General features: G+C 39.0%; 1 protein-coding gene and 1 long non-coding RNA gene across 2 annotated transcripts in view; one reads left to right on the top strand and one right to left on the bottom strand.

Annotated features, from left to right (window-relative positions):
- LOC308689608 (NLR family CARD domain-containing protein 3-like) overlaps nt 1-11989 on the top strand; it is a 31244-nt gene extending 19255 nt beyond the window's left edge. The window contains exons 5-7 of the mRNA XM_081363418.1: nt 2085-2258; nt 7189-7235; nt 9869-11989. Of these exons, the coding sequence (XP_081219544.1) occupies nt 2085-2258; nt 7189-7235; nt 9869-10386 (739 nt within the window). The 3' untranslated portion in view covers nt 10387-11989. The remainder of the gene's footprint in view (nt 1-2084; nt 2259-7188; nt 7236-9868) is intronic.
- LOC308689647 overlaps nt 1-12464 on the bottom strand; it is a 1235845-nt gene that overhangs the window by 996749 nt on the left and 226632 nt on the right. The window lies entirely within an intron of this gene.

The following is a 12464-nucleotide window of genomic DNA, read 5'->3' as shown; positions in this document are numbered from 1 at the left end:
TAAATCAGTGGTCTCAAACTGAGCTCCTGGAGGGTCACTGTCCTGGAGAATTTAGATCCAACCAGCTCCAAAACACCTGTCTGGAAGTTTTTAGTAATACTGTTGACTTTGATTAGCTGGATCTGACATGTTTATTTAGGGTGGAGCTAAACTCTGCAGGGCGGTGGCCCTCGAGGAACTGAGTTTGAGTCCACTGCAGTAAATGCTACTCCACATGAACTCCTGCAAGTGAGTTTGGGTTACTCATAACATGGATCTGAAAATGTTAAAATCAACAATTTTAATCCCAATTTTCTAATGAGAATTGTTTATAAATCTCTCAACAATTAAGAAATATTAAGGTGTATAATTTGTGTTTTATTGTAATTAGCTCCCTGAGGTTTTCTGCTAAAATAAAATCTTAAGTTAGTTTAAATTTGAAGATATTTAAGGAAAATTAGGAATTTATTAGCTACTAGAATTCATTGTAAATTAATGCATTTGAACTACTTGCAAACAATAATTTATTTTAAAATATGCACACATTCACTCTTATTTGTATGATTGTTACTTCATGTTTCTTATCTAAATGTAGATTATATATTTTCAATTCAAAACAATAAAATAAAATATAAAAAACAGAATAGTCAATTGAAATTACTGCTAACAGTTAAGAATAAAAAATACCTAATGAAAGGTTGAAATAGGTATAAATATTTCTGTAATAAAGTCCGAGCCCATGGTACTTTGTCGGAAAAGGGTGGCTTGCCTGCTTCAGCTTGGTGGAGAGTTCCTGCCTCAAGTGGAATAGTTCAAGTATCTTGGGGTCTTGTTCACAAGTTAGGAAAGGATTGAAAGGGAGATTGACAGATGGATCGGTGCAGCTTCTGCAGTAACGCGGTCGATGTACCGGTCTGTCATGGTGAAGGAGCTACGCTGCAAGGCAAAGCTCTCGATTTACCGGCTGTGGCAAAGGGGGCATGGTTCCGTGAGGTCTGTAACGGGAGAGAGAGAGAGAAAGGAGACGAGCGGTGCGTAAGTAGGTCAAGTGCAAAAGACGAACACCTGTGTCTTGTTGCAGTAATTGGCATGGAGAGACCTGATATAAGCCATTGTGGAGTGAGAGAGAGAAGGACTGAAGACTCGTGCGCCGTCATCAATTGGAAAGAGTGGCCGACAACATTATGGAATGATTCTGAGCTGATCAAGTGGAAAGAGTTGAGCACAAGCTGTGGAAAGAGTTTTAATGTGAGACTATTTTTGGTGCTGTAGCTAGGCTATGGTGAATGCGCTGCACACCTTTTGCTTTGTTTATTGTTTTGAGATTTCAAAATAAAACGTACAAGTCTCAGTCACGCCAACCCTGTCTTCTTCCTTCCAAACACTGAACCTCATCACACTGGTCGATCTACTTTCCTACTCTCACCTATGGTCATGAGCTGTGGGTCATCACCTAAAGGACAAGATCCCGGATACAGGTGGCCTGTTTTCTCCACAGGGTGGCTGGGTGCGCCCGTAGAGATAAGGTGAGGAGCTCGGTCACTCGGGAGGAACTCAAGAGTAGAGCCGCTGCTCCTCCTCATCGAGAGGAGCCAGCTGAGGTGGCTCGGGCATCTGTTCCGGATGCCTCCTGGACGCCTTCCCGGGGAGGGATTATGTCTCCCGGCTGGCCTGGGAACACCTCTGTATTCCCCCGGAAGAGTCTAGGGAGAGGGAAGTCTGGGCTTCTTTGCTTAGGCTGCTGCCCGGCCCCCCTGGATAAGTCGAAGAAGATGGATGGATGGATATTTCTATAATGCAAATAACCATAAATGTGTCTGACGACTTAACTTCATTTAGAAGAGTCATATTTTTACTCTGGTACATTTCCACAGACACTTTTTTGACTCTATAGACAATAACAGTTGCAAATACAAACTGCACAGGGATGAGTTTCACAAAAGCATCGTAAGCCTAGGTTGATCGTAGAACAATTGCCACCAATGGTCTCAACGATCAACTTAGGCTTATGATGCTTTTGGGAAATGCAGCCAAGGTCAGTGTGTGATAGTAACGCCTGATTGCCAAACTAATGTCATGAGGACTGTTGCTGTATGTCTTTGTAGATTGTCTGGCTGTATGGTGACAGAGGAAGGCTGTGGATATGTGTCTTCAGCTCTGAGTTCAAACCCCTCACACCTGAGTGAGCTGGATCTGAGCTACAATCACCCAGGAGAATCAGGAGTCAAGCTGCTCACTGATAAACTGGAGGATCCAAACTACAGACTGGATAAACTCAAGTAAGTAGAGTTTTAAGCAACAACAAAAACAGCATTACAATCTTAACCAGTATTACTTATTACAAACCAGTTACACTTTATTATATATATTACATTACTACATTTACAAAAGTTTGCAGAGGTTTAGCTCTAGATATGCTACGAGACTATTGAATGCTTCATTCTGATTGGCTGACGAAAATTCTAAAGTGTGCAATTATTTCCAGTAAACGCACAGGTAAAGTAGTTCTAGGTCTTTATATATCAATTTTGCAGAATTATTTCATTTATTCAGAGGTCCTGACAGACTACAACAGCAAAAGAACCAAAACGCACAAAGACTAAGAAAATATAACAAAGAATAGGATATAAATCACAAACCATTTCCAAGTTACAAAATAATTTTTTTCACTTTCTCCCGCTCTCCCATAAAAATGCATACACATAGAGTAAAGACACACTCATACCACAGAAATTTGTTGTCACGCTGCCCTGCTATTTCATCTGTAAAAATAGTTTTGCAGCTTATGTAGTATGGGGCTGTGTTTGGTGAGGTTCAATGAGGTGATGCATGTGCACATACCCGGCTTTTCTTATTACAAAATCTATTTATTGGCATTTTGTGCAGATACAACATCTAGTATATATAGAAATTAAATGAACCACAGCTCTGCTTTTCTCTAACCAGAGCATGTGAGTGTGATTGGCTGGAGATTGTTTCCACCTATTGCAACTGTCACTTCTGTCTGTGTATATTTTGGCTAGTCTGGCATTGGTGTAGTGTACTCTGTGAAGAATCTTGCATTGCATCAAACTGTGCCGGGCACATATAGAGTAAGAATGTTCTAAATCAATTATATAATCCCACTCTATTTCAAGTATAGTGACCACCAGCTCTTGTTCCCAAGTATTTTTGAGTGAAATAGAGGGGTCAGAATTTAATTAATCTATTTATTCATAAATTAGCCCTTTCCTGTGAAGGGTGTCCATTTTAGAATCAGGAGGAAGATTAGAACTGGGCAAACTGATTTTGTACAAAATGTCTGATCTAAAAAAGCAAAAAATGTGTTTTGGGAAGATCAAACTATCTAAAGGATATAAATATTCCTTTATCATAAATGTCCTTGATGGTACTGAGACCCCTAGAAGACCAGTCACGAAAAACTGGATCAGAACATGATGGTAGTAAAGATAAATTGCTTACTCACAGAATGAAGGGAGAATTATGAGGATGACAATTCCATTCGGGCCCAAACAGGGTGTTCAGAAACTCTTGAGGAGTTGGTCCAATACAAAAGCTTATTGATATTACAGGCCCAGTAATACTGTTAAAAATTAACAGTAAAACTGTTAAAAAAGCGAGGCCCCCTTTGGGAGTTTGAGTACATTTTGCATTATCCGTGTACACGTGAAAAATTGACTCCAAAACTGGCCCACCAGCAATAATATCTGGCCCGTGTCCGCAGCCAGATTATTTTGATAGCGGCTGGTTCTGAAATAGATCTGTCATGACTGCAACTGTTACTCACAATCACTTCGTTGTTGGTGATTTTGCTTTCAAAATAAAAGTATGAGAACGTTTTTGCAGCAATGTTTTATCTTGAAATGAATTGAGAGCTTTTTTTAACTTTTTAACTTAAAAGTTTTTAAAAGTTTTGAAAGACATTCAAAAGAGTCTGTGGATCGCTAGACACACCTCTAAAATAGCAGTCATGAAATGTGTGGTATGAAAAAACTAACAGTGAACCATTGAAATGTTTGCTTATAACGCAAGGCTTCAGCACCAACATGTGAACAATAACAAAGTTATTCCTTTTTTGTCAAATTAGATTGACAAGACAGTCAGCAAACAACTAATTTCTTGATCATGGATGCAGAACAGCTGGGGGTGCAAATGCTTATACTCCTGAAATGACAGAGTAAACAGGAGTAGGCTACATGAATTAAACTTAGATTAAATTCAATAACTACGTTCAAAATACATTTTGGCTATTACACTGGCTTAGTAGGCTACTCACTTAAAGAGCAACTTGCAGGTTAGAAGACCCAACAAGTCAATGTATAGAAAAATAATGTAGGAACTAGATTTTCTTTAAAAAAAACTTATAAATTTGCTACAGTGGCTTCTGGAGTCGTTTTTGTGAGAAAATTTTACTTCCGCATCTGAAAATGGGCGTGACGGGCGAGAGTCGTGACGTAGCACGAGGGAGAGCGGTCGATTCAAACAACAGGGAAATATGGATTGCAATGACATTTCGGACGCTGAGGAAATTGTTTACGGACCACAGCCATACAATTATGAGCCTGCTAGGCTGCCAAGAGAGCAGGGACAGGCCAGGATTAATGTTAGACAGAACATATTGGAACTTACAATAACAGAAACTAAGCTTTGATCAGGCGTTTGTCATGCTCATTAATATCCGCCCAGACTAACGTTACGTGATATAACTTAGCAGTTTCTCATGGAGAGACAGAGAGATATTTATTCCTGATACATTTTTTGTTCCATAGGTGCTTGTGTGGGAAATGCGAGGCAATGTTTACAGCTGAGGAAAGTCAGTGTTGCAGGGAGGTGGATGCATACTGGGCCTTAGTGGAAAATGCCAAACTTCCATGGTTGCAGTTAGTGTTACTACAGTAAAGCCATGGTGAATGTTGCTGATCTATGGACACTGGATAGTTCGTTCATTCATTGCACAGTGTTTATTCCTGGTTTTCACGTCAGCGCTGTTTGATCCGTTAATAACGGAGAAATGTGAATATTTCTCACTAGATCTCGCAGCGATGTTATTACTTCAGTGGCGAATTCTTTATTTACTGGATCTCGCAGTTAGGCTACAGTGTTGCTTGATCAGGCTCGCGCTGCACTGGTCCAAACTGATAAACGGTCCACACAAACACAATAACGAGTAACTGTTAGCTCAGTTTCGTTCCGCTTACATTGCGTTTGCCAGTTGATGTTGTGCTCGCTCCTACATCCGGCAGGAGAACCCGAAGATGCGTGCACTGAAGGAACCGCACCAGCTCTGAGTCTCACCCGGTTCTTACTTCGGTATCCCATGTTGAACTCCATATCGCCGGGACGATAATCCTCCGATCTGAAGTGAACGCTACACACGACCGCGTTTTCAGAAGCCGACGCGGATGAGAAATCCCGTCTCTTCACCTGCACAACCCGCACCCAGGCACGAAAGATAGCACCGTCCTTTTTCCTGTTAGGAAACCGGTGGACTCGATGTCCTGACAGGCTGGAGTTTTTGCAAGCTCCACAAACACATAAATTTACCATGACGATGATAAATTGAAATACAAAAACTACTGAAAACACACTGTCTCACGACCGCTCTTACTGAATACCAACCCACTCTGCACTGAGCTGCGGCACTGCAGAGCACAGCACACGTCTCCCTCGTGTGACGTAAAATGACGCGATGTTGAAAAAAAAGCGGTTTGTACGAGCAGTCAAAGAAACGCTCACTTTATCTACTAAATTGGTGTCATTATGTCGTTTTAAAACATTTTAAATCCTGCATTATCTTTTCATATGGTATTTTCATACACGGTTATATATTCATTTAGATTTTTTTTTACCTGCAAGTTGCTCTTTAATTTGAAAACTGGCATCTTCCATCAGTCATGATTTTTTGAATGTTGGATGATATGGATGTCACTTTAATCCGCAGACAGTTCTCCATGTTTTTATGCGTGTATATTTTTATACCAAGGATTTTTTTTTTTTTTTTGGCCCCATACCAAACTTACTTGCCTTCCCCTGGTATAAACAGTAGCTGGTCACAAGAGCTAAGACTATGTAAACATTCACACATAGTTTGACTCTCAGTAAGAAGATCAAAGACCCCCTCACTTGAAACTATACTGAATCTAATCAATAAATTTATACCATCATTTTCACCTTGAATTCCCAATACAGTGTAGTTTACCTTAGTTTTTCATGTGATGTTATATCAGGATGTAGGATCAGCAGATCTTAAACAGATTCTTAAATTTATAATCACAAACCATCTCAGGTATTTTCAAAATTTATAAAGTATATTTATGATGCAATGGTAATCGACATAAATTTTATTACACAAAGAGTACTTCAAATTAATATACTGTCTGCCTCATTCTGTAATGAGAAGCCACTTCAGATCCCAAATGGAAATTATTTCAAACACTCGACTGATGTTATGAAGTGAGTTTGGAGGAAAAACATCTAATATTTGGCGCGTTTTGCTTTTCAAATGCACATCATAAGTGACTCAAACTCATAGTGCTTGCAGAGATGTAGAATGTAAACATGTAAGTTTGAGCAGATATTCACTAACACAGTAAACACTGGTCTAAACATTCTAATAATCATCATATTACAGTGTAAACACTCATATTAATTTATTTTATATTGTAATGTTTTATATTATGGAGCATAAAAACATCCTTGTGTCATTCACGTATATTTAATTAGCATTAAAAGGTTGCTTACCTTCCTGTATTTAATATTTCCACATGTATTTCATGTTTCAGTCTATTTCACACACTTTCACAAACAGTTCTATTATACCTAAATTAAACTCAGTACAAAAGGGGAAAAAATATATTCTCTTTTAAATCCCTATGTGCAAGAATGTTAATATGGGCGGAAGTCAACAGCACATAATTGCCAAAATGTAAAATTAGTTGTTTTATGCATTTAAATATGATACTTTACAAATTAATGTAAAATTAGCGCCTATCTTCTATTACAACTGCACAGTGCTCACATTTATTTGTGCATCAAAAAATTACATATCAGAACAGTTTGGGAAAAAACAGGAATAGAGAGAAAAGCTGCAAGAGAGAGAGATTGAGAGAGAGTGTGTGCGTGTGTGAGAGAGAGTGTTTTTGTGAGGGTTAGTGTGTTTGTGTGTGTGTGTGTTTACTGATTAACTATGACACTGTGTGTCTTTTGTAGTGTGGATCATGGAGGAGAGATCAGGATTAGAGCAGGAGTACACAAATGTACGTATACACACAAACACACTCTCTCTCTCTCACACACACACATTCACACACATATTCACTCACACATAACACTCACACTCACTGTCTCACACACTCACTTTCTCACACACACACTCTTTCACTCACTCACTCACACACACACACACACACACACACACACACACTCACTCTCTCTCACACACACACTCTAACACACACACACACACACACACACAGGGCCGGAGTGGGGCCACTTTTCAGCCCGGGAGTTTCAGGCCCAAGACCGGGCCACTTTTTCCATGGTGGAATTCCAAAATTAGCACTTTTTCTAAATTGGATAAATGAAGCAACAGTTCAGCTCGTACTATTGTGTAGTTTGTATTAATACCATGGGTTAACAAATAATGTAGCCTAAAGGTTAAATAATAATTCACTTAGACTTTAAGCAATTGCGACTTTATTTCACACAATTCTGACTTTATATTTCGCAATTCTGACTTTTTAACACGCAATTGCGACTTTATATCATACAATTCTGACTCTATATCTTGCAGTTCTGACTTTATAAGCAATTGCGACATTATTTCACACAGTTCTGAATTTATATCTTGCAATTCTGACTTTATAAGAAGCAATTGCGACTTTATTTCACACAATTCTGACTTTATATCTCGCAGTTCTGACTCTATATATCGCAATTCTGACTTTATAACACACAATTGCGACTTTATATCACCCAATTCTGACTCTATATATCGCAATTCTGACTTTATATCTCGCAATTCTGACTTAATAACACGCAATTGCGACTTTATTTCACGCAATTCTGACCTTACATCTCGCAATTCTGAGAAATAAAGTCAAAATTGCGAGATGTAAACTCGCAATTGTGAGATAAAAAGTCGCAATTATCTTTTAAAATGTTTTATTCTGTGGCGGAAACAAAGCTTCCATACCTCCTGGCCTCTTCCTCCCATCCATCCTCCCTGACGCGTACCGTTACTGTAGGGCCGGCCCAGCTATCGGTATAGGCGCTGGCGGTGCCGCGGTAGCCTACCTGAGAAAACGTTTTGGAAAAGACGGGTTATGGACCCAACCAACTCTATAGGATGGGAGGGGAGAACTCCCTCACATGGTACAACCCATGCAGAGGCTGCGCTGTCAGAATGCGGAACGTGTGTAGCCTAATGTAACTAACGTGACATTGAAATGTGAAAAAAAAAAAAAAAAAATGTCCTCGACCGGCCCAAAAGTGAAGCGGCCCACCGGGAATTCTCCCGATTACCCACTCCGGGCCTGCACACACACACACACACTGTAAAAGATCAGACAGTTTCACAATTGACCAATCGGTAAGCCCCATTCCCCTTAGTTACTGTTGCGAACTCGGACAAACAAATGGAGTTGCTAACTGTCTTACAATGACTGCTGTCAGTGTGAAAACCTTGTCCCAAGATGTTTTTGATACATTTTGGACACAGAAGGACCACCTCTCGTCGAAGAGCATTTATGTGGGACTTACATATTGCCATGGAGGGATATATGAAAGATTTTAAAATAAATATGGTGGATAACAAGTTTCATTTGGAATGCAAGCGAGATGAACAACATCCAGGATCAACACTGTTCATATACCACAGTGTGAGATTAAATTAATGTACATTTACCAGTTTAATATGGAGAGGCACTGAAATGTAGACCTTTGTTTATGTGTTTATAACCTACAATGTACATGATGTGAGAACAGTTAGCTATTTAGGTTTGTACGTTAGCATGGACTCTTTGTTTTTAATTGTAACTTAATATGACAACCAGAAAATGAACGTTTTCATCTTTATTGGAAATGGGGTTGAATCCTTAGGGAACCAGGTTACTGCGCCAACATCACTGACAAATTAACCGGGCTTCATTCGCTGATAAATGGTCCGTTCGCACAAATCTTATCATACTTTTTAAAACGAGCTGATGAACGCACGCACACTACGGTGATTCAAAACATGAATACCCATACACATCCTCTCAGGATACCTGGAATCATCAGTGTTACTAGAACCCCAGGCACATCGTTTTACCATTTTTGTGGTATAAACACCATCAAAACGATGAAATCGGATCTTCCAATGTTTCTCTATGGCGCTGAAACCTAAAGTTGTCCAAGTTCCGGGTCCCGTGCAACTGGTTAATCTGCGTTCGAGGGGAGAGGAGATACTTTAGAGCCCTATCTTATCTGTTTGGTAACCATGGCAATTTCAGATAGAACCTCATTTATGACAAAATCTATTGCAGAATGACATTTCTTAAAGCTGCAGTCGGCAAGATTTTTTTGATCATATTCACTGAAACCGACACTATGCTCTGACAGAACAACATAATCAGACAGTTTTAGAAAAAAACCCCGCGCTTCTACCTCCACCTAGAGCCTGTTATATGTTTTGCAAAAATCCACCGCTCCCGGTTCTTCTGGTCCAGCGCAGGGCTGTGTGAGATCTGACTGTCAATCACAGTTTGTGCACACGCCACAGATCCCCCCCCCCCCCATGCTTCTGTAATACGAAATTGTGAAAAACCCTAAATGAACTTCAGTCAGATCTGAAATTAAGACTCAAGATAGAAAGTTTCTGTAATTCACTGATGTGTTTTCTCTCCATCAGATTCTCATCAGTTCACTCTGGATCTGAACACAGTGAATAAACTCCTCCGTCTGTCTGAGGAGAACAGAGTGGTTACATTCACTAACACGGATCAGCAGTATCCTGATCATGCAGACAGATTTTATTTATATCCTCAGGTGTTGTGTAGAGAGAGTGTGTGTGGACGCTGTTACTGGGAGATTGAGTGGGTCAGGAGTGTATTTATATCAGTGTCATATAAGAGCATCAGCAGGAAGGGATCGGGTGATGAGTGTGTGTTTGGACGTAATGATCAGTCCTGGAGTTTGATTTGCTCTCCCTCCAGTTACTCATTCATACACAATAACATAAAGACTGATCTCCATGTAAAGTCCATCAGGCGTAGAATAGGAGTGTATGTGGATCACAGTGCAGGAACTCTGTCCTTCTACAGCGTCTCTGACACAATGAGCCTCATCCACACAGTCCAGACCACATTCACTCAACCGCTTTATCCTGGGTTTTGGGTTTATTCTGGATCATCAGTGAAATTGTGTTGATGAATCAGAATAGACTGTAGAGAGATTCTACCCATAATGCTTTGAGCTACATGATAAATCAGTAACAAGTCAAGTCAAGTCATCTTCATTTATATAGCGCTTTTAAAAATGTAGATTGTTCCAAAGCGGCTTTACAGAGATACAAGGATAGTTTAAAGTAACAGAGATTGTTTTGGCTATATAAAGTTAATTTGATTGATTCACTTCCGTCGCAACACTCATTAGTTATTAATTTAGGGGCCGCTAACACAAAAGGCTAACACCATTTTAACAGGAAACTCTACACAGACTTTAAACGCGAAACCTGTGAGAACGCTGATGGCGTGCACATGCGTATTCAGTCTATTGGTATTCGCGTTTGAATATATGTGCGCAGGTTTGTAATTCCCTACAAACCAAGCCTTAAAAAACTACTTGTCTGGCCTTAACATTTTGATACAGAATTTTATCACTTCGGGGTAGATACGCGAACTGAATTTTCTGTTGAACAGTGAGATGTTATAGAGTCTCTTATTTTCTCTTCATTACATTAATACTACAGTAAAATAACATGACAGAATAAATGTGTGTAATGACTCCTCATATAGACAGTCAGATCAGTGTGTGTTTGTGAGTCTGTGCTTTTCTCAAACTATACTTGTGTTTATGGAAATCAGTCATTCAGTTCTTATTGTAGTGTCATATAAATCATATTTATTATTACTATCAAAATTACCCTTCAATAAAATGTATCATTCAATAAAACATGTTATTTGTTGTAAATTTGTTGTATTAATAAATGTGAAATATATAAACCCAAAGCATCTGATCATACTGTAAACAATTGATCTGTTATTCTAATATAATCCAGTTTAATTTAAATAAAACTCCTCCTGAACAGAACTGATTTACAGACCTGCTGTTATTGTTAAAATGTCTTATTTTGAAGTATGATTTTGGTCATATTGCCAATGACACATAATTTGAACTTTTCTTTATTAATTCATACACTGTTTTAACATGTATTTTTAACTTGTTAACAACATTTGTAGCTATTTCCATATTAATACTGTAATATCTGGTATAAATGGTTTCTGCACCCAAACATTACAGTTTTGCCTATTAGACAGAATCTCATAATCTTTCTGTCATGAATCCTGTCTTGTGTTCCCCTTGTCTTGTGTGGACTTTTGTTTTTTCCTGTTCTGTGCCATGTTTTGTAGTCCTTTGTAGTTTTTCTTGTTTATTAGTCTTCCCAGGTGTTTCTGATTAGCCACGTTCCCCTTGGTATCTTGTTTGCCTGTGTATTTAAGCCCTGTGTCTACTTTAGTCTTTGTGGGTTCTTAACTTTGTTTGTGGGTTGTGCTGTTATTTGTGAAGTTTTGAGTTTATTTAATAAATACCTATTGCACGTGGATCCTGCTTTCTCATGCTTCAACCAATTGTTACAGAAGAACCCAACACAACATGGATCCATAGTAATGGCAAAATGAGGCTTCCTGAACCACTGACACCTCGCAGCCCATTGCTTCAGCCAAAGGTTCATTACTCAAAGCTTCATTCAGCATTGCTCACTAGTGACACCTAGCTACTGTGCAAAGAAATAGCAGACAAATTAATTAATTCTGAACCAGTGTCCCCCCCCCCCCCCTATTTTTTTTTTTTTTTTATTTTTTTTTTTTCTCACTGTTAATGTCTGTAACCTTTCATTTGCAATAATAAAAAGACCTGAGCAGACATTTGTCCATTGCCTGGGTATAATATAAAATATGTATCTTTCTCTGTCTGAATTTACTTGTGCAGAGTCTCACACACACACACACACACAGGTAATTAATTATTCATAAATTGTTTGGATAGTGACAGTATGAACAACAAAAGTGACACTGTGTTGAGTGCAGTGCTTATGGTGGAGGGAGTGTAATAAAGTAAACTGCAACAGAATAGTCTGGGGTGAGAAAAAATGTGCAGTTATTGTGCAGTGAACTGTTACTAGTTTTAGTGCAGTGTTGTGCTTATGGTACTGGGGATATAGAGGAGCAACCTGCAACACTGCAGTTTGGGGTGGGTGAAGGAAGGATTACAATAATTTTTATTGA

Source organism: Scardinius erythrophthalmus, assembly GCF_964197995.2.
Source record: "Scardinius erythrophthalmus genome assembly, chromosome: 4".
Taxonomy (NCBI): Eukaryota; Metazoa; Chordata; class Actinopteri; order Cypriniformes; family Leuciscidae; genus Scardinius; species Scardinius erythrophthalmus.
Note: the sequence above shows the minus strand (reverse complement) of the source record. Positions and strands in the feature narration are given on the sequence as shown.